Source organism: Diceros bicornis, chromosome 3, assembly GCF_020826845.1.
Source record: "Diceros bicornis minor isolate mBicDic1 chromosome 3, mDicBic1.mat.cur, whole genome shotgun sequence".
Classification (NCBI taxonomy): Eukaryota; Metazoa; Chordata; class Mammalia; order Perissodactyla; family Rhinocerotidae; genus Diceros; species Diceros bicornis.
The window spans coordinates 97,670,168-97,698,096 of NC_080742.1; the positions used below are offsets into that span (position 1 = coordinate 97,670,168).

General features: G+C 37.5%; 1 protein-coding gene across 14 annotated transcripts in view; it reads right to left on the reverse strand.

Moving 5' to 3' along the window:
- Positions 1-27,929, reverse strand: part of KMT2C (lysine methyltransferase 2C) — a 281,910-nt gene that overhangs the window by 37,938 nt on the left and 216,043 nt on the right. For all 14 annotated transcript variants that reach the window (XM_058533734.1, XM_058533631.1, XM_058533656.1 and 11 more), the window contains 14 exons: positions 26,750-26,854; positions 25,231-25,368; positions 25,012-25,044; positions 24,788-24,913; positions 17,668-17,800; positions 17,209-17,423; positions 15,446-15,519; positions 13,805-13,987; positions 11,541-13,427; positions 10,211-10,503; positions 7,109-8,928; positions 5,880-5,991; positions 2,324-2,402; positions 712-775 (listed from right to left, as the gene is read on the reverse strand). In XM_058533734.1, the coding sequence (XP_058389717.1) occupies positions 712-775; positions 2,324-2,402; positions 5,880-5,991; positions 7,109-8,928; positions 10,211-10,503; positions 11,541-13,427; positions 13,805-13,987; positions 15,446-15,519; positions 17,209-17,423; positions 17,668-17,800; positions 24,788-24,913; positions 25,012-25,044; positions 25,231-25,368; positions 26,750-26,854 (5,262 nt within the window). The remainder of the gene's footprint in view (positions 1-711; positions 776-2,323; positions 2,403-5,879; positions 5,992-7,108; positions 8,929-10,210; positions 10,504-11,540; positions 13,428-13,804; positions 13,988-15,445; positions 15,520-17,208; positions 17,424-17,667; positions 17,801-24,787; positions 24,914-25,011; positions 25,045-25,230; positions 25,369-26,749; positions 26,855-27,929) is intronic.

Genomic DNA, 27,929 nt, shown 5'->3' on the forward strand with positions numbered 1-27,929 from the left:
GTCTACTAAATTTGAAGGGCATTTTTCAAGAACAGGCTTTTTCACAAGATTTCAGAAGTTCTGCTTCTGGTAGAATGAGACCTACCGCAAGGAAAGCCTTTCTGGTTTCTGGAACCAGGAGAGCAGAGGTGAGCAAAATGAAAAATAATGGTGAAAAAAAAGTTAGCTAAACAGTCTGAAGATTTCAGAAAGGTTCAGTTTGGGGAGAACTTTAAATACTATCCTGAACCACCTTGGGACCCCTGAAGATAGCTAGAAAGGATTCAGTGGCGTCCTGCATCCTCGACCTTCACACCATGCTGCTAACCCAACTTATTTCTAAGCATATTCCCTTTGTTGTTCCCATTTAGCGTCCTTGTCATTTAGGTAGACAGTCAAAAGCGCAAGAAGCGGTTTAATTCTACAGATTGTAAAGTGCCCGATCTGTATACAAAAACAGCAACAACAATATTGAAGAGACTGGGGAAGATGATTTTTCTGTATTAAAATATTTATTTCTAACTATAATTCTTCATGCACAGAGAAAAAAGCAACGAAAATACATGCCTTGAGGAAAAGACGCCTAACAGGGCAGTGATGTTTCATAAAAGATGAGGGCACTTAAGACTTAAAATAACACACCTAAACTAACTCCAAGTTTTTAGAAGAAGACAAATATAGTGCAAACAAGCAATCCCCAGAGAATATGTAACTTATTAGATTTATACTTACTGACAAAGCCTGGACCAAAATTTGGAGGATTAGGCCTAGAAATCTGATGTGTTATACTGCCATCCTAAAATAAGTAAAATTTACAAATAGGTTTATTCCACATTTCAGTTAACGGGGAAAAAACTTAAAAAAGAAAAAGAAATGGAAGGGAAAAAAAAATCCTTAAATTTCTTAAGACATCTTTAAAGCTTTGCTTTTTATTTAAAGTAGACTAAATTTAGTGGTGACAACCTAATTTCTGAAAATTTACAAATATCTCTGAACTGTTATATTTTCTAGATTTCAGTTGAAAAGCAATTATGTTTGAGGTAAGGGATTATTCATCAGAAATATAATAGTAGGGCAAATCAAATACTGTTAGTATTTAGCTACAGATGCACATAAAATCCCACTTTTTGATGAAATCTACCTGGTTTCTTCTGCAATTAAAGATATAAATATGGGTGCCAGATTTACTAAATTCCACCTCACAATATAGTTATATATAAACAAGAACCAATGTGTTTAACATGCATAAACACTAAAACAAATATACACTAATTAAAAATATTAGTCTTATTTTCTAATTAAATGTCTTGTTTCTTCCCAGGTGACTGAATAAATAGTTGTTAATCTCACAATTCTGGGGTAACAATCTGATAAATAAAATTAACTTTGAAAAAAACATTTACTCAGTTGTTACAAGTTCTGTTAGACATAAGATGTATACAAGGCAACAACTGCAGATGATACTGGCAGCCAGAATGTACTACATGTCATCCTTATAATATAGGTGGGGTAACATTTGACAGATCAGAAAACAGAGGTTAAAGAACTTGCCCAAAGTTGCACAGTAAATTCCTATTGGAGCTGAGATTTTTTTTTTTAACTCAGCTATGAAGCCTGTGCTTTTTCCACGTATCAGATGATGTCTCTCTCTTCTTTTAATAATGAAAAATAATCAGCACAATAAATCTAAAGCACAACTGGAAGGGCAAAAAAGAAAATTCTAAAAGGACATATAGTAGGGAGCTTTCTCTCTCTATTTTTTTAGGCAGATATTTGAGAAAAAAATCATTGAAGAAAACCCTACACGAAATGAGCAGTTCTACTTTCCTGGACATTGCTTGACATCAAATATTTAAGTATTTACACTTAAAGCTGATTATTACGAATGGCAAATATTCAAAAAACTAAATTATTCCAAGGAATAAATAGTAGAACCTGACTATATCTAAAAAGAATGATTATAATCATTATTTTCTACTCTTTATAGCAGTCTTACATTTAAAATGTAATAGATTAATTCCAAAATGTAGGAGAAAATGTCTTTGCAGAGTTAAAAGTAAATAAAAGCAAAACCAAACCCTAAGCATTTGGTTTCCCTCCAAGTGACTATCTACCCTTAAATATATAGGGCCTATCCAGAAGTTACTGTCAATTCTTTAACCTTAATTTGTCTTTCCCTTAAAAAGTAATAAAATGTCTTTATTTCTGCTGAGCTGATAATATATTCTGGCCGTGTCCTAAGGCTTGTACTACTTTCTAGAAGTGGTCTCATTATAGAGAGTAAGGCTGGTGAGAAACATAGGAAAACGTGCATTCTAGAGTGACTAATTACAAGCAGCAATACCTGAGTAATTGCCTGTGGTAGGAGATTCTGGCCTTCACCAGTTTGTGTTCCAGTCACCGACTGGCCCATAAAAGGGAACCTGTAAAAAGGAAGTACTAAGTATCAAATGATGAGCATTTAGAAACTAAAACTATTTTAAGTGGTTAATAATTTTCTCTTCCAAGGAAGAAAGAATAATTAACAGCAATGTCTTCCTCATCAAAAACGTTTACTAAAGTTCTATTTTTCGTGTACCAACCACGTTTAATCCTCACTACAACTGTACGAAGCCAGCCCCGGTGATCTAGTGGTTAAGATTCAGCACTCTCACCACCATGGCCCGGGTTCGTTTCTCCGTCAGGGAACCACACCACCGAGCTGCCAGGTGTCATACTATGGTGGCTGCATGTTACTGTGGTGCTGAAAGCTATGCCACTGGTATTTTAAATACCAGCAGGGTCACCATGGACGAGTTTCAGTGGAGCTTGCAGACTAAGACAGATTAGGAAGAAGAACCTGGCCACCCACTTGCAAAAAACCTAGCCATGAAACCCTATGAATGGCAGCTGAGCATTGTCTAATATAGTGCTGGAAGGTGAGAGGATGGCACACAAGACTGGGCATGGATCTGCTCTGCTGTGCACGGGGTCGCTAAGAGCCAGAATCGACTCGACAGCACTAACGAACAACTATATGAGGTGTGGACTCTTACTACTCTCATGTTACTTATGATGAAAGGAAGATTCAGAGAGATAAGTAACCTTTCCTTACAATGACTACTGAGACTGCGACAAGCAGCCAGCTAGGCTACTCCAGACGTTTTACCCTCTGCTAAATGCCTGAGTACACCTTAAAATAAATTCAAGTCTTTTGGATTAAAAAATATAGTGAAGACACAGTTTTACTAAATAAATTCTAAGAAAATTATTTCTTGTTCCAATCTTTACTTAAAAATAATTGGCAGACGGGCTGGCCCGGTGGCGCAGTGGTTAAGTTCGTGCGCTCTGCTTCATCGGCCTGGGGTTTGTGGGTTTGGATCCCAGGTGCAGACCTACACATCACTCATCAACCCACGCTGTGGCAGCGTCCCACATACAAAATAGAGGAAGACTGGCACAGATGTTAGCTCAGGGACAATCTTCCTCACCAAAAAAATAAATAAACAAAAAATTGGTAGCCTATATATTTTGTGTTCTAAAACAAAAGATGTATCTCAATTAAGAAGTTTCATACATTTTTGTACATTTCTATATCTAATGTTAAAGCAAATCAAAATTGGTCTCTGACCAAGAAAAAGTCTATATGGTTAAAAATATTTAGCAAAATGTTCCTTATCCTAATTAAAGCTATAAAAACTTCACAGAAACATTACTTCTTTAATGAAAACACTTCCTCTAGAGTTACCAAATGCTTCAACATAATAAGATATACACACAGCACAACTTCCAAATTATATATCAAATATTGTATATTAGTATTTACGTACTATTAGAATTTAGAACATATGCTTTTTAATTTTTTTACTCAGGTTTTTGATTCATCTATCCCCCTGCCCTCATACAGCCCTGGTCTGGAATGAGCTCTTAATCTGAATATCATTCACATCATCCCCATTGAACATAACACACTACTTTAAGGAGGGACCATCACTTCCACTTCTGCAAAGCGCTCAGTAAAACAGCAAACAATGAGCTTAGGTGACTAAGATATCACTGTTCTCTAACTGGTAGAGGTACGGTGCTGAAAGAGCAGGGTTTCTAATTCTGAGGCCCATATTTTAAACTAAGTGCTAAAAGAAATTCAGCATTTCCTTCTATTTTGACTATAGGCAGCAAACTTCAATATTATTGGCAGTGCCATGACTTTGTCACTGATAGACTCACATTATTTTCATAACAAAAGTTGTAGCACATACCAATAGGTCACTTCATCATTACTTTCAAATTTAAACCTACTGCTAAATTTGTTAAATGCATTAAGAAGCACATAGACCACAATTTTAAAATTTAAATAATTATATTTCAAATATAATTGATTTGCTTTGTAATACTATAGTTTTGGTTTTGCACACAAAATGTTGTGAGAAGGAATTCAAAGGCTTCACTGGAATGTCAAAAAGGTTCATAACATAAAAAAAGTTAAGAACCCTTATGATAGAGAAATAGTGTTAACAGATGCTGTTCAAAAATGAAAATCGTTAGAAACTACTGTTCTCTCCTTTGATCGCAACAATGCTCCTTAACCATTTCCAAAGTATCTAAACAAATGAAAAGAGCTATACCTTTATGGATTCCCAATTTAGCTGAAGTATCATGTTTATCTTTTTTTTTTTTTATAATTTTATTTATTTATTTATTTTCCCCCCAAAGCCCCAGTAGATAGTTGTATGTCATAGTTGCACATCCTTCTAGTTACTCTATGTGGGACGCGGCCTCAGCACGGCCGGAGAAGCGGTGCGTCGGTGCACGCCCGGGATCCGAACCCAGGCCGCCAGTAGCGGTGCGCGCGCACTTAACCGCTAAGCCACGGGGCCGGCCCTCATGTTTATCTTAAATTCATGTAGATTTTATATTCAATTCTATAATTACTCACATTCCTTCTTATAAAAAAAGTTTTTCAACAAGATAATTAGGCTAAATTGAGGTTTTATGCCTACCCTATTGACAAGAGGTTCTCAAACAGCAGTACACGTAAGAAGCATTCATGGTACTCGCCAAAAATACAGACACACAAGCACCATCTCCAGATATTCTGATTCAGTAGGTATGCGGTTGAGTAAATGAACCTGTGTTTTTCTTTTGAAACTACCACATAATTCTGAATGACCATAATCCTGTGGTTATTTAATACGCTTTACGGGGCATAAATACTCTAATTTCAGAAGTTCAGATAGTCAAACACAACTCTTATAGTCTTTCATGCATAATTTCCATTTTTCTGCTAACAGTGAAAAAGCTTACGAATTCTCTAACTGTTAACTTTCAAATGTCCTCTTATCTACTCCAAACGACTTTTTCTGATTCAAATTCAGTTTGGGGACATTTTATTTTAGAGCTGAATTCACAGTTGCCTTAATACTCAGTATCTTCACTGAAATGTCCCACTTTTTTCTCTGCATTGTTCCTTTGATGGAAAAAGATGATTCACAGCTTAAATAAACCATCTTCTTTTCTTGATACAGAACAGTTTAATTTTTATTTTCCTGCTTATCTTCTCATCTTCGTCTATTGAGGATGAAAGATCTCCGTCCTAAGCAGCTTTTAGTTAGCATTAACTATTCTAAAGGTATTTAAACGAACGTACACTTAAATACTCTGGATTCCTGATTTAATCAAGTCAATCTTCCAAACCTTCTAATGTTTTATTATGTTTACCCTGAAACTAATGGAAATTAAATCCTTACATTGGTATATATTTTACATTTGAGTCTATCCAGCTGACATCACAACCAATTTAAGTATTTATTGTTCATTCCTAGAATATAGGTTTTTGAGTCACTAAATGCCCTTTCTAGGAACTAGCAATAATTTCGTGCACTTCTTGATGTACAGTAAGAATGAGAAACATCTTCACCTACCTGTTCATAACCATTGGTGGCATGCCCATATTGTTTTGTGCCATTACTTTATTTATGCCTTTAAGGGCCACCATTTTGGCTTTCATTATAGGATCTGTAATTGCATCAAAATCTAAAGAAAAAATATATTTTAAAGTTACTTATTTCATAGTACTTGGTTCAAGTTACAGTAAGAGGAAATGTAACTATCACAAACATTATATAATTCATAGACTCTTAATTCCTTATTAATTAATAATCACTATTATACGTTTCTATCCTAGGTAAGGAACTATGAGATGCTAAGAACCTTATCCTGAATTTAATCCTATCGCAGTGATCCATAATTGAAGTATGCTTTAACACCTTAGTCCTGCAAGAATCAAAACAAGAAGCTTGTCAAATTTAAGAGAGATTATAGCAATCTAAAGCAATGCAATTCCTTTTCATCCAAACTTTTACAATGCTAATCAGAATTGCTTCTTTAGTGATGTAAAACCATGAATGAGAATTTGCAATTATTTCCAAAACTAAGGAATGCCACTAAATTAGTTATCACTCTTTAAGAGAAAAATATATCACTTTCTCGAGGGTATATTCTTGCAATAAGGATAGGCTACCGAGAAAAGGCATCTTGGCATATAAATGAAAAAGAAATGGGCCAATATGATGAAATTGGTAATGTATATGGAACAGAATGTCAACTTTATTGTTCAGACGAAAGCATTCCTTAGACATGTGTCCTCTGATTGCTAATTCTTACTCTTAGGGGCACTCAGGTATTTTTACCACATTGCTGTTTGGTGGTTTTTGTTTTTCAAAATTAGTAAGCTATTGGAAATAAGTTAAAGAGCTTTATATGACAAAAAACTGCCAAGCATTTATCATACACAAAAGGACAGTAAAAAGTTTACTTCTAACAGAATTTCTTTAAATTCACCATTCAATGACTCTGAAAATACATAGTAGTAATGGTTAAAAGGAAGGAATTAAAAAGAAGACTCTTGTTTCTATTAAATGATACCAGAAGTAACAGAATTCAGAAAGTCTGAAACTTGAGCTTTGAATCTCTTGATTTGCCTGGAAGGAATCTAAAACTCTGTTTTTCATTTTAAAGCCGAAGGAGGAACAGAAATATGACCCTCAGTGCTCTAGTCCACTGGTAATTTTAATACTGAAATCTTATAACCCTACCGCATACCACCCTAATGCCCACAGTAATTACTATTGAAACTCAAGGGAATTCCTACCGATATTGGGAAAGAACGGCTCTGACCGCTGACGAATCATGGCTTGCATCTGTCTCTGCTGCTGTTGTTCTTGCCTCTCTTGATCCAAAAGATCCTGCAGAAGTAGAGGCTGTTCTTCTAGAAGGAGGGGCCTCTCTCTGTTCTGATGGGCTAATGTTTGAGGAATCATTAGCTGCTGGGGTCCAGACATGGTGCCAGACTGACTGGTTAGAGGCACAGTTTGATTTGTAGGTTTTCCTGTCCCAAAACTGTGATTAACCGTTGACTGACCCTGAATGAATCCAGGATTTACCTGCACACCCTGAGGAAAAGTATGATTTACCCTAGAGACTGCTGTCATGTTAGAATTCATGGTATTATCCAAAACATGACCAGGCGGTGTCATTAAAGGAGGAGGCAAATTTGACACATGACTGGATGGTGAGGCTGGCAAAGATGGTGGTGGAGACCCCAATGGCCTAATGTCTGAATTATCAGGTTTTTCATGAGCAAGTAAACTTGAGAGAACTGGAGTTGATCCACTGATGCCACAAGAATTTATTACATCTTTAGCAGGCAGTTGAGTGGGTCCACAAACACCATTTGTGTCAGAACCAGCAGTTTCTCGATTAGTTCTTGTCTCAAGTAGATCTGTATCACAAGACTGCAATGAAGGCTTTTCTCCATCATTTACATCTGTGTGAGCAGACGCCTGTGAGCAGGGGGTGTCAACATTATCTTTACCCTCATCACTTTTCTCACTTTCACATTTGGTTTCCCCTTTAGAATTTGGAGATAGTACTTCTGTTTTTATCTCACTGGTACCAGCGGATTTTTTCCAAGGAGAGTGTTTATCAGAAGGAACCACAGCTTTGTCCTCTTGCTCCTTTTTTTTTGGTTCAGTAGATACACACTGATTATCTAACTTATCATCAAGTGGAACATTAAGATCTAGTTCCTCATTAAACATACTTTTCTTATCCCCTAGGTCAAGTTCTGGATCTGTATATGCAATGATATCAAATTCTCCTGACCTTAAAAGGTCATCCAGATTGGGATCATTAGTTTCCAAGTTACCTAAAGTATCCAATTCATCTCCCTTGCCATCCTCTGTATCTAGATTTAAATTTTCAAGATCTTCGTCATCCAAGTCTTTGACTTCAACTCCTTCAAGGTCTTTAACATCTAGTTCTTTTACAGACGGGTCATCAGAATCAAGTTTTTCTTCGAGACCATCAGAAGACTGGGTGGTTATCTGTAAATTATCAGATGTTGTTTCAGCTGGTGTGGATGTTGACAAAGTGGCCTCTGAAAATTCACCACCTAAGGGATGACTCAAAGACCTCATGACCATAGAAGATGAACGGACAGGATGACCTTGCTCTTGCTGAGATGGTGGCACTTGTTCCAAATTTGGATGCACAGGTAGCGGATTAGGTAGACCCTGGGAAGGGCGTCTCATGGGGTCTGTGTGTCTAGGGCCTGGAAAGTCTGGCCGAGGAACGAAGTTTCCATGTCTTGGATGAGAAGGTGCCTCCATAACGTTGCCAGGAGAAGCACTGAAGGGCAGCCGTGGCCTTCCATCAGGGGCCCTATGCCTCAACTCTATAAATGCTTGGCCCAGTATGTTATGCTGCTGAACTGGCAGACTCTGTGGTGAAAAGTGCTGAGGGAGTCCAACTGGATTACTCATTTGTGAGTTATTTAAAGGCGTGGGCATATCTACAGATATTGATCTTCTCAGCTGTGGAGGAACTCCAGATCCTTGTATTTGTTGAGGAGGCACAAGGAAGCGTTCTTGACCTGACAGAGTACCATGACTACCTCCTGGAAATCCAAATCTAAAAGAAAAAAAAAGCAAATAGTTAATATTATTTTGTTGAATTTAGAGTTAGGTTGAAAAAAAGGAAAAGTCTGAGATTAAACATATAAAAAATTAATTTTGCCAAATACAATGACTTAGCAAACAAAATTATCACCATTAGAAAGCATTTATAAAGTATCAATATGCAACTAAATTTTTGCTAAGTACCCTATAGTGAACACCATGTCTGAGCTCTAGAGACATATGATCTAACAGATAACATACACAGAGACAAAGGAAGAGCCACCAAGCAGATGGAAGCAATTATTTAGAAATAAGCATAATACTATTGGAGTTGAATAAGAGTCCATTTCTTTTTTCTATATTTAGCAGGGCTTTATGGAGGAAGCTGATTTGGGGGGATGCTTGAATGAAGGTAGGAGGTCTAACTGTCCCAGAGAGACTGACAGGCCTCTGCAGTACATGAGAAGACAAAGACACAGGCATGACGACTGGGTGGACCAACCTATTTGCTTGAAAGTAATGAGGACAGGAGGTAGTAAGAGGTAAAAAATGATAGGCATCATCTGTTAAGATTTAGTAAAGGAATAAATTATAGGACTATTTTATTATTTATATTGTACCTTATTTTAAAAAGAATTAATTTACAAATAAATATAAAACAACAACAGGCATAAATAACTAAGGAGGAAGATAAAAGGAAAACAAGGGTAAGACTGTAAAATGGAGGTAGGTATTAGACTAAAAAAATATATCTGAGAAAACTAAAAACATCATAGAGAACTATTTCCTTATTACAATAACTAAGCATACATTTGGCCTTGACCTTTCTACAGCCACTTCAAAAACGGAAACCACTAACTTTACAAACCTACCACATCACCAAAAGTTCCTAAAGGAAAACCACCTTTCTATTTGGAAACCTCCACAAATATTTACAACGTAAATTAAAATCGAAAATTTGGGGAGAGGACAATTCTCACTCATCACGTCACAGGAGGCTTTGACTGAATGTGGTAGTTACATGTCAGAGATTTGGCTGGTATGACAAATGACATCATTGTGGCTGTAATGTAATGCTAATACAGTCAATACTTACTAACAAAGGGAATATTTTTAGAGTTCTTAGAGGAAAAAACAAATCCATGACCTCTCATTAGCGGAAAATAACATTGATTATGTCTCAAAGGGAACAATAAGTAAAAAGCAGTAACAACTTCTTGATTAAGAGTAGCTTCATTTGCCTATTCCCTTCTTCTAACAACAATTTAAATCTGGCTTGAAATTAAAAGCATTACCTAAATCCATGAGGTCTCATCCCCATACCAGTAACACCAGGAGGATAGGGTCCACGTGGATCTTTTGGGAAAACAGCATATCTAGGTCCTAGAGGAGGGACAACAGGCGACCTGATACTCCCAGGATAGGGGGGTGGAGGCCTAGTAAAAGCCTGGCTGATACTCTCCGGCTGCCAGTGTTGCAGGGGCCCTGGATGAGGCACTGCGGCTGGATCCTGTGATCCTTTCTCCTGACGACCTGCCATCTTTTTCTGCTGTTGCTGCTGGAGAATGATTTCACGTAACTTCTGCCGCTGAACGGAAAGAAACAAAAATCACTGGGATTCCTGAAAACTAATGGCTTTTTGAATCCTAATGCTTCCAGTACGTGCCTATGGTAATGTTTAAAATATCTTGATGTTTCAGGGGCCAGCCCCAGTGGCCTAGTGGTTAAGTTTGGCACACCCTGCTTCGGTGGCCTGGGTTTGGTTCCCAGGAACAGACCTACACCACTCATCAGTGGCCATGCTGTGGCAGCGGCCCACATACAAAATAGAGGAAGAGTGGCAACAGATGTTAGCTCAGGATGAATCTTCCTCAAACAAAAAGAGGAAGATTGGCGAGAGATGTTAGCTCAGGACCAATCTTCCTCAAGAAAAAAAAAACAAATCTTAATGTTTCAAAGTTTGATAAAACACTAGTTGCACTTAACTATTCAATAGGTTATAAAAAATAAATTGAAGATATAAAGAATAGATATAAAGAAAGATATATAAAAAAGATACAAAAGAATATAAAGACAGACATAAAAGAATAAATTACCAGATGATAATCACAAAACTGAAAGCTTTCATATTTAAGAATTCCCCTACAAACTCATGAAGATCGAAATTAGATACAGAATAAGTTCATTTCAATTGGTGTTAATTTTTTTTTAATTTATATTTTATTTTTTTTTGTGAGGAAGATCAGCCCTGAGCTAACATCCATGCCAATCCTCCTCTTTTTGCTGAGGAAGACTGGCCCTGAGCTAACATCCGTGCCCATCTTCCTCCACTTTATGTGGGACACGGCCACAGCATGGCCGGAGAAGCGGTGCATTGGTGCGCGCCTGGGATCCGAACCCGGGCCGCCAGCAGCGGAGCGTGCGCACTCAACTGTTACGCCACGGGGCCAGCCCCTCAACTGGTGTTAATTTTATCAATTTCATTTTCCTTCTTTATAGTATGACAAATTCTACAGAATAAAAAGATAAACTTTAACATGGATGTAGAAAGTACTCAGTTTCATGAAATAAATAGCTTTCTCAAATAATACATTTAAAATATCTGAGAACATACAACGTGTTTACCTGTCTCAATTTCTCTGTATCTGCTTGAGATATATTTACAGTATTCTGTGTATCAGTGACCCCTGAAGTTGGTACAGGTCCAGGATGTTGGGTGACACTAGAAAACTGTTGGCTTTGAGAATTCATTGGAGAGTCTGAAGGTGCACTAAAGTTCCCCTCTGATCCGGGCCTTGGCTGATCAGCAACATCATGAGCGACTTGACTTGTTCCAAAAGAGTCAGACTGAGATCTTGGAATCATTGGAGGCTGATCATAAGCATCACAAGTAGCAGACGGGGAAACGCGGCTAAATGTGTCTGAAAGACCAGGTCCAGGTGGCCTAGGTGTTTGGGAACATGCATCAGGTGGTCTTATCAATGAGCCAGGTAAAGCTGCTCCTGGATTTTGTGCTGCCTGCAGGAAAGGATCTTGATGTGGCATGAGGACTGGTCTTGTCACTGAGGACCTAGTAAAACTCTCTGAAATCCCTGGCCTTGGTGTTGCTGGTGGCTGAGAGTAAGGAACAGAAATTCCAGGTCTTGGTGTTCCAGGAGGATGAGCATATGGATCAGAATGTCTCTGATTAGTTGCAGATGTAACGAACAAGTCTGCTTGTGTAGATGGCCTTGGGGTTGGTGGCTGCGGACTATAAGGATCAATCGTGGTGGGCCGGGGAGTTCCAGGAGGTTGAGAATAAGGGTCTGGATTGGAGCGAGATGTTCCTGAGGGTTGGGAATAAGAATCTACAACAGGTCGTGGAGTTCCTGGGGGCTGGGAATACGGGTCCTGAGATGCTGGCCTTGACATGGTTCCAGGCTGGGAAAAAGCCCTTGAAGGATGGGCAAAAGATTCATTCATTGCTGGATGTGGGGTTAGGGGAGGCTGACTGTATGCATCACTTGATTGGTTATGAGAAAAGTTATCTACAGGTCTTGGAGTCAAAGCAGGCCTTTCATAAGGGTCAACAGACAATCGCCTTGGTGCCTGTGACACTGATCCATAAGGATCCTGGGAGGATGGAGGGGGCTGCATTGGAGTCTTAAAAGGTCCAGGACCACTATCAAGAGGTGCAGGTGTCAACAAGGGTCGTGCATATGGGTCAGGTATCCGTTGTCTTTGAAACATATCTGCCCTAGGAGATGGTTTTGTAAAGTGATCACTGGTTCCAGCTGCTAGAGGACCTTTTGCAGTTTGTTCCGAAACTACAGGAGACCGGGGTAGGCCCAAGGGTTTGGGAAATTGTTCTGGCATCACAGGCCTAGGTGTGTCTGGAGGCTTTGCATAGGTGTCACTATTTGTCGTGGAGGAAGAACATAAATCTCTGACTGGGGATGGCCTATTTGCTGTTGTCTCACTCACTTGAGTGGGCCTAGATACTGATGATAAAGGTGCACAGTTTTCCACTAGTGCAGCAGAATTTCTTCTGGAAAAACTATGCCCCGCAGGCGGTGGTCTTGGGGTACCAACCATTTTCGCGTAAGGATCCACTGGAGATGGTGGGCGGGAGTTAGAAGACCCAGGTGAAAACATCTGTGGTGAAGGCGGCTGAGAAGTCTGAGACTGCGACAGACTCTCCTGAATGGAAATCCGGGATGGGGCTGGAGGAGGGGGTGGAGCCTGTGGTTTTACAAACACATCATCTGAAGATGCAGAAGTAGGGGTGCTGGGTAGTTGCTTTGTAAACAGATCTTTATGGAATGTCTGTGCAGGAGACATATTTCCATTGCCAGGCTGAGGGGTCAAGGGGCTCTGTATCCCGCTACTTGGTGTATCTGAGCCAGACTGTGCCAGGAGAGGTTGAGAAGCAAATTGCTGCTGCTGCTGCTGCTGCTGCTGCTCATTCTTAACCTGTTCAAGTTTCTGTGTGGCTTCAATTTTAGCTTGCTGCTTACTTTTCTGACGCATTTGCTGTTGAAATAGGAAAGAAAAAGCAATCATACAGTTAAGCAAAAATAGAACTGTCATGGGGGTAAAAAAGCAACAGAAAATTAATTTGTTTGATGTTATCAGCTACCAAGGTGCTCCCATATTAGACTACAAATCCCTGAAGAGGAGAGATTATTATTCATCATAGTATACCCCATTTATGCCTCAGGCAGTATATTGTTTACAATATTTCAATAAACTTCCCAAATCAACTTAAATATATTTTACTGAGAAAAAAAGTCTCTTTTTAATCAAATTTTTATATTCTAATAAGAACTATATTCTGAAATGACAAATAGCCCTCTTCTCAAAAAGCAAAAACGCAATTTAAAAAAGCAGATTATTAAAAAAAAAAATACCTGTCTAAATTTCCATTCCTGTTCATGTTCCGATTCTCTTTGCTTTAATGGATCTTTAAAAAGATCTGAATCAATACGAGAGCTGGGATCGATGCTATCTTGTTGTTGCTGCCTTTTCATGGAATCATTTGACATCTGTACTTTATTAATACGTAAAGCAGCTCTGTTATCTCTGGCTTTTTGCTTTGAAAAAAGGAGAAGAAAATTATTTCCCAGTATATTTTAACATGTTTTAATAAATAAAACTATGGTGAACTTTACAATATAAAAGTAAGAAAAAGTCAGGTTCAATAGTTGAAAATACTTGAACTACTATCCTTTAGAACTTACAGCCTCGTGTGTGAAAACATGTGGACACTACCTCATCTGCTCCCCCCCCCTTTTTTTTTTGTGAGGAAGATCAGCCCTGAGCTAACATCCATGCCAATCCTCCTCTTTTTGCTGAGGAAGACTGGCCCTGGGCTAACATCTATTGCCAATCCTCTTCGTTTTCTCCCCAAAGCCCCAGTAGATATTTGTATGTCATAGTTGCACATGCTTTTGTTGCTGTATGTGGGACGCCGCCTCAGCATGGCCAGAGAAGCGGTGCGTCGGTGCGCACCCGGGATCCAAAACCCGGCCGCCAGTAGCGGAGTGTGCGTACTTAACCGCTAAGCCATGGGGCCGGCCCTCAACTTCTCCCTTTTATAATGCATGTTACCTCAGTTGAGAACATGCTTCCACCTCTCTATTTGAATCAGGCTAGAGAACCCAGTATAATCTAGTATTGTCAATCCTAATTTTCTTAAGACCCTTCAAAAATGAAAAATTATCTCAATTTACAGAAAAGGAAAATATCAAATCAATCCTCCAAATCTAAAATCTGGAATTTGAAGCTTAACATCTAAGGAAATCATTGAGAAATACTAAAAATATCCTGCCATTACCTTACTACAGTCAGGGTAAAACAAAACAAGCCATTATCAACACATCAAAAAAAAACCTTTTCTTTTATCCAAGCAATCATTATCACCGACAATGTGTGTTGACAATCAAATTGGAAAAGAACTGTATATATTGTTTCAAAACAATAATGTAGATTTACTATGCTTTAAAATGAAAGCAAGTATTTGGATCCAGCTGACAATTTTGGCTCTTTGGGAGAAAACAATTCACCATCTCAACTATGAATCTTATAAAATACTCTAATAATTCCTCATAAAGTTCACGTTTCAAAAGCTCCTTAAAGGTATCTAGATATGTCTCTATCAAGATATACGAAGATTATCTAACTAAACCTAATACAAAAAGAGCTTAACATGGAACAAAGGCTTAACGTGAGGCACCCTAATGCAGCCTCAAAATTTAGTACTCTTTCAAAGAGATAAAACAATTTTAAAGTGAAATGAATTAAACATACCCCTAAAATAACTGATTTCAATCTTCAGTATTCTGGTTCTCTTACTAGTTTATAAAAATGTCACATGCTATATGAAGACATTATGAGGTAGGAAATCACTATATAAACAAAGCTGTTTATTAGTTGTACAAGTATTAACATAGTTCTCTGCAACAGAAAATCTTTTTATTAACCTAAGATAATAGAAATAAGGTTCAGGTTTTGTGTTTAAGACAGAAGACGCAGGAGTTTTTTTAAAATACCACATATGGTGCTCTTTCCTGTGAGCTTGCTTTTCTCCACAACTTAGCAATTTGCTTCACTCTAGTAGTCCAGTCTGCAACAAAAGAACATAGTATACACATTGACAGAGCCATGGCAGTGACGTGTCCTAATAAAAAGGCTGATGAACTGCTGACTATTAAACTTATTCTGGTCATGTTTTCGTAAATGAGTAGTCTTGTATTAAGCTTTTGTACAGTACCAAGTTCCTGGCACACAGTAGGCCAAACAAATATTTGCTGAATGAAGTGCAGCCTTATCAACAATCTCACTTGCAGAGTTGGGAAGTTTTTACATCAAATGGGCTAAGGAGCCAAGACAAATTTAAGCCCAAATAACAAATTCCCTCGACCATGCAAGATGCTATCAGAAGCAAAGCTACAAGTTTTGTAAAACATCTATACTCAAGAGAAGTCTATCAATTTGACCAAAAGAAAGTAATCATAATTATAAATAAGCATCTCACCAGCACTGTGCACAACAAAGACACGGAAAAGTAATGATTTTAAGCCATTTCTATGAAATTCACAATGTCAGGACAGTATACAAAATGAAGCTTGAGTAAGATCAACAGCTAGTGATAAATGCAGAAACAATTTAGTCCATATTAAAAAAGCTAGCTAGCTTCGAAAAAGCCATTGAAAATGGAAATCAATTGACAGACCAACAGCCTTAACATGGTATCTTATGAGGTTCTAGAATCATATAGTAAAATTATTAAACAAAATTAATTTTAAAAAAACCCACAGTTCTCCAAGCACGATTTATAGTGACACTAAGTGACTTAACATACCAGATACACTCATCTATAAACAGTAAATAAAAGTGAGGTAAAAAGTACTTGAAGAACGTGTATACTGCTTTAACAGACATCCCTGCACTAAGCCACTAAAGGCACTAAGCCATCCCTGCACTGAGGATAAGCCAACATGGCTTATCCTTATATGTTGGATACCTTATGTTGGATAAGGTAGCATTTACTTCTATACATAATGAAAAAAGTTCTATAATGAGGCTGACCCAAAAAAGGTACTATAAGACAGGGTTCATCCATAACAAAATCAACTTTTAGGTTCCCCTCTAGTAATTTAAAAGAGCTATGTGTTGAGAGCTGGGAAACTATTACAAGACAGAATTTGAATGACCTTTTCAATCCTGGTTTGTCTTGCAACGTGAACTCAAGATAATAAACCAGCATTTGCTTACAAATATTTTACAAATGACATTTCATTATCCAAATGTTTCATCCTCTGGTTAATCAAAATTTTCAAAAATGGTACCATTGTACCATCTGCTTTTTCACATAAGCTGGACAGTTGGGGACAGAGGGAAATAATATCGAGTTAGTTTCGATGGGAACGATATTTAGAATTGAGTCTGATATAGCCTAACTTAATACTTTTGATTAAATGATAAGTTTCTGTTCTAGGAACTTTTTTGTAGAATTACACACATAACATAACACTGACTTCCATATATTTATTGACTGCTAGGAGCTGGAAAACAGGTCATTTCATTAACTAAAATTAATTTTGGGGAAATATGCAAATGAGTAGAGGGCCTAGGACTAAGAAAATGCAAGATGTTTCTACATATCTAGGGAGTTTTCAAATTATGCATAGTCATACTAGATGAAAATTAGTGATGATACACGAGCTCCTATCTTGTAGTAAAAAAACAGTCATGACACATGCAAGAAAGTTGGTAACATAATACGAGGAGCAATAATATACCCATGACTTACCAGGGAATTCTTCCTTTAGGTTGGGGAAATTGATATTTGTGTAGAGAACGGGTGCTACTGTTGCCATTTCACCCAGAGCCTCCTCTTTCTCCCACTTCAGTGTACTTCTCTGGGCATTTGACATTGTATCATTTTCTCCTTCCATAGTGGGAGCTGATGATGTCCAAGAGCTGTTAGGATCACTTGCCATTGGATTAAAAGCTGGATTTTTTTCCCTGGCAAATAATAAACAACTTTACTTCGTAAACATAAATTAATTTTCTAAATACTATGGTCAAATACAATTTCATTAAAACCTATTATTACAAACTAGCTAAAATGTTTGGTGATTTTTAGCAAAGATCATAATACATGCAACATAGCACTAATATCATGCACAATGACTCAGACAAATTAACATTTATATAACAAAAATTAGTGTAATTTAAGTTTCCATAGAAAGTGAAGGCTTTTAAATACCTGGCATCAGCGTAAGGGGATTGTGGTACAGCCGAGAAAGTTCCCAATCCACTTCCAGGAGGCAAAGAATTATGTGGGAGATGAGAACTGGGGCCAATAAGCCCATTCATGAGGGGCATCCGTGAAAACACATCTTAAAAGAAGAAAACAACAATTCAGGTTGCATATTTTCATAAATAACAAAAAAGCAGCTAAAATATTTCTAAATAAAAATTTATAATGACTAAGTATGATTATTTTTTCAATATTATATTGTAAAACAATGCTTAAAGAATAACTTTTGGTTCCAGAATTTTGAAATACGGTCTTTATAATTCTGTTTACTTCATCATGGTGTACTGGAAACAGCATGTGTTTTGGAGTCTGACAGGCCTGAGCTTCAATCTTAATTCTGCTACTTGTTAGAAGCAGGACCAATTACTATTTTACAAAATGAAGGTATTCTGTAATGAGACTGACATACTCTATGTACAGTTCTCAGCATAGTGTCTGGGATGCAGTAACTATTCATTACATATTAGCTTTACGAAAAGAATCTCAGTAAAGGCTAGTAAGTTTTATCAAATATTTTCTCTTTTTCATTCAAAATTTACAAATAGGTGTTCCATATATTTTACTCTTATTCCTGGTAATACAAAAAACCACCTATGATTCTTAAGTTGGCACCTTCTATAAAATAGTTCAGAACGAACAAGCAATATTTCATCTACCATTATCAATTAGATGATTACTGTTAAAAATATATCAATTCTGTTTTTGGCCTAATTTTCACTACTTGCAGTTTCAGCGCCAAATACATTTTAGCTCTCATTCCAGCTTATTCACAAGCTTCAAATACCTGATCATCTTCTTTCTACACAGTGACTAGGCAAACCATAATAAGACTACCCTGTGCTTCCCCACAACTCTCCTCAAGCATAACTCCAATTCTTATTGTGATCTTCTACTCTTCTAAACCATGTGGACAAAAGCCAACTGTCCTTAGCTGAGCAGCTTCCCAGCAAATAAACTTTTTTGTGTACCTTCAAAAACCCCTCCCAATTTAGAGACATACTCTAAAGTAATAAATACATGGCCTCTGTTACTTGTTTTAACACTCAGAACACCACTACGAAATCCACATCGTCAATGAATTATGCAAAAGGAAACACAGTATGCAGTTGGCTAATACTTGGCACACTTGGTTTAACTGTAGAGAACTCCTAACCTGATCACTCTGCCAAACTGCTAGGAAAAAGAATCCCTAGGAGCAGTGTCTCGCCCACACAATGTTTTACGTTGCATAATGTCCTCTCACCTAAACCAGATTCTCTGACTGGTACAACTCTGAAGTGCACAGAGCTCCAATTCCTACGTGAGGACATGGAGATTGATGGCTGGTAGGTTTTCAGGATTTTGTCTCAAGGACTTCCTAGAGCCATCTGACTCCAGGTTAGGGCTTATCCTACTAAATGGCAGAGCAGGGTCCACTGGATCAGGATTCCACAACAACAAGTGTCTCAGGACATTAAGTTCACTTCAAGGATTAGAATGAGGAGCAAGATTTCTGCTTTTACTCCAAGTAGAAAGCTACTTCTATTGTCGACTTCAGCGAAGGTAGGTTCCATTAAGGAATATGAGATTTTATTGAAAAATATCAAACGTCTTTCATGTAACTAGAATAAACAAAAGCTTCTTTATTGGTAATGAGAATGTGATCCATCCCGTAGCTGTCAGCAGAGTACTGTAACCATAATATGACCATACTAAAACCTTTCATAATAATAATAGCTATTACTTATTAAGCACTTTACCACATGCCAAGCACTGTTCTAAAAGCTTTACATGTATGAACTCTGATGCTCACAACAACCCCATGAAATGGGTTACTACACGTAGCTCCATTTAAGTAAAAAGACCCAGGGAAGTTCAATAGCTTGTTCAAAGCATTTTTTCCTTTAATTAAGAGTTGAGGGGCTGGCCCTGTGGCGTAGTGGTTAAGTGCATGCGCTCCGCTGCTGGCGGCCCGGGTTCGGATCCTGGTGCGCCCCAACGCACCGCCTGTCAGGCCATGCTGTGGCGGCAATCCCACATGAAGTGGAGGAAGATGGACACAGATGTTAGCCCAGGGCCAGTCTTCCTCCGCAAAAAGAGGAGGATTGGCATGGATGTTAGCTCAGGGCTGATCTTCCTCACCAAAAAAAAAAAAAAAAAGTGTTGGTCTTTTTCTCCCTCTCTTACAAGTCTACTATACCTACTCAACTTGGTCATGCTGGTTTATAAAATAATCTTTTTCAAGGCATGAATCATGGTAAGAATTGAAAAGTTACTTCACTTAACTTTCATGTAAAGTGATTTCAAGTTACTCTATCTCAATCTTCTTGAAATTTCCCTTCTCTGCCTTCTGACCTTCTGTGTTATTATCAACACATTACACTCTGCCACCCTTCCTTACCACTCCTATTGACGTTACTCTATTGAGGATTATCACTAATCTTATAGTCCAACGAAACAACATCTTTCAAGTACTCATCCTCCTTAACTTTATGACCCATCTCCAATGATCATCGTGTCTAAGATCCTATACCTCTCACTCAGTGTCTCACTGGATTTTTCACTTTCACCTAACCCTTAAAAATGAGAAAGAAAAGGAACATATAATTACACACCTAATATAAATCAGATGAGTTAAGCATATAACTCACTACACTTACTTAAAGAGCTCTGCGAGATTCTGTACCCTACGGGCAGTATACCCTCTTAAGCAATCTCACCTTCCCACAACTTCAATTAGTACACTACACTCCTAATTCCTAAATTTTCATCTATAGCCTTGAACAACTGCAACTGCCTGTAAGTCAGAACAATGCATATGTCTCATTCTAAAAAACTAAAAATGGTCTAAAACTAAATTCATTATGCCTCCATCATGCTCTATCACACAAACAGAGTCTCCTTTGCTCCATGTTTTTTGTTTACAGTATGATGAGTCATCCTCTAGGCAAGCATGGCTGATATACAGTCTAATTCAATTTATTTCCCTCTTTTTCCTCACACCTTACATCCATTCAGTAGCACAATCCTACTTATTCTAACATCATTGTCTTTCATATCCATTAGCATTGCAGATATATTTACATGGAACACAAATTTTCACTTAGTCCCAACCACAGTAAATTCATTAATACAACTCTTCTTGTCTCAAATTCATTTCCAATACAGTCATGCCACTGCATAACGATGTTTCCGTCAATGATGGACCACATATACGACAGTGGTCCCAAAAGATGAGTACCGTATAGCCTAAGTGTGTAGTAGGCTATAACATCTAGGTTTGTGTAAGTACACGCTATAATGTTCACACAACAACGAAATCACTTAACGACACACTTCCCAAAATGTATCCTCATCATCAAGCGACTCATGACTGTATTGACACCAGAGCTACCTTGGCAACACATGTAACTCATCAGGTCATTTCACCAGTGTGAGGTCTTCAATGACTCTCAGAAGCTGGGAGAAAAAAAGGCCAAGTGTCACTCCCTATTTCCATAGCCATCTAATACAATCTATGTGCTCCAACGTGCATTTTCTAGTGGTACCTCCTTAAACACTGCCCATTTACTTCTCCTGTGCCCCAAAAAACGTTAAAGTTGCCATTCTTGAATATCTATGTCATTCTATACGTGACATGATCATGATTCATCCTTAAACTAGAATTATTCTTCTAAACATGAATGTTGAAATCTTAGTGACTGTTAAGGCTCTACTTAAATTATGCTCTATTATAATATAAATGAGTTGTAAACCTGGAAGTCTACAATACTAGGATTATAAACTCCTGTGGATAGGCAGCCTTACTCATCTACATGTAAGCATCTGGCCAAAAAAAAAAAGCCATCCCCTCAAAAAACTAAAAAATGAGGCTGTAACATGCAAAAGAATGAAAGTAGACCACTATCTTACACCATATACAAAAATTAACTCAAAATGGATTAAGGACTTGAATGTAAGACTTCAAACCAAAAAACCCCTAGAAGAAAATATAGTCAATACACTCTGACATTGGTCTTCGCAGCATCTTTTCGAACACCATGTCTAGTTAGGCAAAGGAAACAAAAGAAAAAAAACAAATAGGACTACACCAGACTAAAAAGCTTCTGCGTGGCAAAGGAAACCATGAAGAAAAAGAAAAGACAACTCACCAACTAGGAGAAAATATTTGCAAATTATATATCTGACAAGGGGTTAATTCCCAAAATATATAAAGCACTCATACAATCCAACAGCAAAAAAGAAACCAATCCGTTCAAAAAATGGGCAGAGGATATGTACATACATTTTTCTAAAGAAGACATATAGATGGCCAACAGGCACATGAAAAGATGTTCAACATCACTAATTATTAGGGAAATGCAAATCAAAACTATGGTGAGATATCACCTCACGCCTGTTAGAATGGCTATAATTAACAAGACAAGAAATAACAAAGTGCTGGAGAAGATGTGGAAAAAAGGAAACCCTCATACACTGCTGGTGGGAATGCAAACAGGTACAGCCACTATGGAAAACAGTATGGAGATTTCTCTAAAAATTAAAAATCAAAATACCATACGATCCAGCTATTCCACTACTGAGTATTTATCCAAAGAACCTGAAATCAACAATTCAAAGAGATTTATGCATCCCTATGTTCATCACAGCATTATTCACAACAGTCAAGATGTGGAAGCAACACAAGGGCCAGTCAACTGATGAATGGATAAAGAAGATGAGGTATATGTATACAATGGACTACTACTCAGCCATATAAAAAGACAAAATCGTGCCATTTACAACAACATGGGTGGACCTTGTTATGTTAAGCGAAATAAGCTAGACAGAGAAAGGCAAACACTGTATGATTTCACTCATATGTGGAAGATAAACATATGGATAAGGAGAACAAATTTGTGGTTACGAGGGGAAGGGGGTGGGAGGAGGGCGAAAGGGGTAAAGGGGCCCATATGTACGGTGACAGGCGAAAATTAGACTATGGGGGGCCAGCCTGTTGGCACAGTGGTTAAGTTTATACACTCTGCTTTGGCGGCCCAGGGTTCGTGGGTTCAGATCCTGGGCGCAGACCTACATACAGCTCATCAACCCATGCTGTGGCAGCATCCCACATACAAAATAGAGGTGCTAACAGATGTTAGCTCAGTGACAATCTTCCTCAAGCAAAAAGAGGAGGGTTGGCAAAAGATGTTTGCTCAGGGCCAATATTCCCCCGACACACAAAAAATTAGACTACAGGTAGTGAGCACAATGCGGTCTATACAGAAATTGGTAAATAATAATGCACACCTGAAATACACAGTGTTGTAAACCATTATGATCTCAATAATTGAAAGAAAAATAAAATTAAATTAAAAAATAAATTAAAAAATGAGGCTGCAGGGGCCGGCCCCACAGCTTAGCGGTTAAGTGCGCGCGCTCTGCTACTGGCGGCCCGGGTTCGGATCCCGGGCGCGCGCCGACGCACCACTTCTCCAGCCATGCTGAGGCCGCGTCCCACATACGGCAACTAGAAGGATGTGCAACTATGACATACAGCTATCTACTGGGGCTTTGGGGGAAAAAAAAAAAGGAGAAGGATTGGCAATAGATGTTAGCTCAGAGCCAGTCTTCCTCAGCAAAAAGACGAGGATTAGCACGGATGTTAGCTCAGGGCTGATCTTCCTCACAAAAAATAAATAAATTAATTAATTTTTTAAAAAATGAGGCTGCAGAGTGAAATGATTTAAATGATTGTGAAACCTTTTATAAAGGAATACATCTTTAACTGATTTGATTTCTAAAATACATACTTTCAGTTTCAGAAAACATGGAGATAGATCTTTTTTTACATGTTGAGAAGAGAAATATTGAAGAATTCTTAAGCATTAAGAAAGCATATGGTAATAATTAAGGCAAGAAGTACTGATGATGTGTCTGTTTTATCCAAATGTAAATCACACATTTAGTCTAGCAAAAATCAAGGTAAATTTATATTTAGAGGCTAAACCAGTAGAAACTAAAATATTTTAATTATGTGCCTTATGGAATTTTTCATGTATACACAAAATTGGTAGTAAAGATAACATTAAATGACTGTGCATTTCAGCACTTATACAAAAACAGTGTAAGAGTTTATAAAGTATCATTAAATTATTCAATTCAGTATATAATCATGAAGCAGAGATAACAGAATATAGAGAAATGACCCCACGTTCAAATTATCAAAAATACACAACACCACAGGCCTCCAAACTCCTTTCTATAGGAGATTTCCCTACCTGCAGCACTATCTCCTTATCGACTCCCACAAATTTTAATTCTAGGCTATCCAATTTCAGCTCTCCAGAAAGAGGGAGAAATTAAAGCCTTAAACTTACTTTATCCAGCAACTAGTTACAAGTAGGTAGAAGAAAACTGATTAAACAAAATAGGCAAATTTCCATAAAATTAGAAATTTCATAGCTGATAGTGGTAGAAAGGTCACTGATTTACTCTGAAAGTACATACTAAGCACATATTCTGTGGCAGGGTACAGGGTGATGAAGACAGATATCACCCAGCCTTCAAGGAGCTCACTATCTAAAGGGAAAACCATAATTACCCAAACAGGTATTTATATATAAGTGCACCACATGCCACATATGAAAAGCATGGGGTAGGTGTGAGATGGTGATTTGCTAACCACTGAGGAAATGCCAGCGAACCTGAGACCAGATCAATGAGTCCAGGCAGCCAGGAGAGGGGAGGAGTTCTCCAAACACGTGTGCAGGAGGGACTGGGTACAAGTGACTGGACTGACTGGGAAGGGAGCAAGGGCAGGCACTGTTACGTTCTCCCCACTGCCAATACAGTGAGGAAAACAATTCTGGTCACAAAGTGGATCACCGATTTCCAGAGAATTTCAGGGAAGTAGGTGTCTGACTGAGATAAATTCAGAGATTAGTATTTTTCCATTGTCATAAAAGAGGATTTTCTCCTATCAGTTTGTATACGTTGTTACTAAGGCACAGGGCTGAATTCGCTTTAGTGAACACTCACTCACTCACATACACAGACCCACACACTGCAGAACCATACTCATGAAACTGTTCTAGAGGTGACATACCCTGATTGTGTATGGGCAACAGCTGTGGTGCAGGAGGAGGGGGAGGCTGTGGTAATGGAGTTGGCTGAGTGGTCGCAGGACTGAGCACAGCAGTAAACAAGTCTTCAACGTCCTTTCCTCCAAGCTCTGAGATAAAATTATTACGATAACAAGATTAAAAGTCTATTAGAGCCATAGTATAGGGAATGCCATTTTCATAAACCAAAAAGTCAGAACACAAATACCTGGAATTTTATATAACTTTCCAAGAATTGCTCCTAGAATAAAATAAAGAAATAGAAATATTAACTACTTCCATTTCAATCTACTGATACAAAATAGCATTTGACACAGAAATTATCAGAACAGAACAGAAGTTAAATTATAAATAAGCATGCAGAAATCTTTAAAATCATATTTACTCAGGTCTTTTAGAAAGCCTAGATGTAGGGCAAATATTTTACCATCTGTGACCATTTTGTCTAGTTCTGGACTGAGGATTCCGTCTAGTTGCTCTTCACTTAATGGCCGTGAACTCTGATTGACACTTGGCTGAGGCAAAGAGGAAGGATCATCAGCGACGGGACCAATATCTATTCCAGCTAGAGGAGCAAGGTAAATACATTAAAAAGTGAATTCTGAAATACTCATGCAAAATGCACAACACTATTTACCTGCATTAATATATAACCATATCATTAAAATAGAGCAATACAGCACAAGTCTGTAATTCTGAATTAATCAGGATTCTTATAACAATCTGGATAGTCAATCAGTAAAAATTAGGCACAATGTATTTGTAAATTTAGGTGCCACTTAAAGTTATATTCTGATTAATAATACATTTCCTGAGGAACAAAAGACCACATCTGGTTGTAATTTCCACAAAAAATAAGCATCATATTATTAAGATAGGAATCTATGAGAAGATTCAATATACAATATTCAATATATGAATAATTGCTTTAACTTGGAAAACTGGTTTCAAATGTGTAGTTCAACTATCATATGCAGTATGTGAAACAGGAGGGATAAGTTTCACATAAATTAATAAAAGGCTCTAAAATTCTCAATGTTTAGCAAACATTATCCTTTTGTGACTAATTTCTACTACAGATCATATTTTTAAAATATTCTGTAGCCAGAAAACAAGATAGAGATTATAACATAACATGCTTCATTTCATAAAAATTGGTTTTTAAGCAAGAGTCACATTTAAAAGCACTCTATCATCTACTTTCTTTATCATGCTTTTTCAATATTACTACTATTAAAAAGTAAAATTTAGTCTGCTCTTATTTGATTTTATATTAGGAACTAACTCTATAACATTTGGGTAATATTATAAATTACATATTAACAAGAATAAAACCAGTCATTAAAAAAAACGCACTACTGAGAAAGTCATCCAAAGCACAGTACAGCTGTACCACGCTTTAGCTGCACACACAAACGGAAGAGCGAAGTACGGGTTAGGGACAAATTAGCACTAGAACAAATATGCATGCACCTACAGGCTGTTTCAGCTGAAATCACTATAAAAAAGAAGACTACTTCTAGCCAGCCATCATCCATGGCTCAGTTTCTTACCAAATGGAAAAGGTGAGCTCTCAACCTGGAAAGTGCATAAATCAAGACCTACAAGACCCAAACCAAATAAAATGGATGATCACCACAGGGCGGGAAGTGGGAGCAAGGCACACAGAAGAAGAGACAAGATACAGCAAGGCCGTAAGGCAACAAGCCTTAAATCTGATGCATTAGAAGGACAACAGAAATTAACTCATTTGCTATTTCCCCTCCTAAAACAGGAAAGCCGAGATAGATCAAATAAAATGATGAGTTCTTTGACAACGCCAAAAAAATATTTTTTTTCAGTTTCAGAGAAAAGACTAAACTTGTTCCACACACATACACCTCTCACTCATATCATAAAACATAGACACTGGGCAAATAGTATATATTGTGTATACCAGTATATACCTGAATTATCAACTGATTTTGCAAGGTCATCTGAAATTATTCCAAGAATGTCATCATCTGTGTTTAAGACTTCGGAGATATCAGCTAAAGGGTCATCAGCAGTACCTAAATACAGTAAGTATATTTTTTAAGTCTCAGTATTTTCCTAGACATCAAATTCTAAAACATTCTCACTCATTCAACCATTTACTAAATATATAGAGGATAGCAGATGCTGAGGTAAGTGTTAGAATCATAAAAAGTTACGATTATTACTTCTGAAGTAAGGGATTTTTCATAGAAAAGGCACTCCAATGTTTTGAGTAACAAAACATTAAAAATTAGGACTATTTTTGTTCTGTGATTAATGTATATTAACAATTAAAATTTAAAATTAAGACCTACAGGTAATAAAAATGAAATAGAATGCTTTAAGAAACAAAGCAAAAAAAATTCATTAAGAAAGCAGCATCTCTAAAAATTACATCTAGAAAATAAAACACAGAAGATAAATAAAATATAAAAGAAATCCCTTATTTAGAAATTCGTTGTAAAGTATAAACCAGATACCATCTAGTTAGATGCCTACTTCCAGCTTTGCTCTTAATGCTGATTACTTATTCACTTATTTATTCAAAAAACACTTGAGTATCCACAGAACCATGTCTCTGGATCACGTTAACAGGCATTATTCCAGCCCCTGGGAATACAGAAGTGACTGAAACAAAGTGTATGCCCTCACAAAGCTTCCTTTCTCAGAGGGAGTTAGACAGTAAATAAATGACATCAGTATAAGTGCTATAAAGATAGAAAATAAGGAAAAAGGACTAAGATGTGGGGATGATGTATTTGATAAAGTGGTCAGGGAAGACCTTCTAAAGGATATGACGAGCATAATCTAAATGAACTAAGGGAGTAATATTCACAAAGATGAGAACACTCCAGGAAAGGGAAAAGCAGAAGCAGAGACTGGAGCAGGAAGGGTTCTGCCAACACGAAGGCCAGTGTGGCTATAGTAATAAGGGAAAGAATGGTCAGAAATAAAACAGGCAGCTAAGCAAGAGTATGTATGGTCTTAGGAGTCACGGTGAAGACTGAGCTTTATTCTCAAGTATAAAGTACAACGGGAAGTTGTTGGAAGGTTGATGGCTATGAGGCTATGATTGATATTTTAAAGGAAACACATGGGCTGCCATGTGTA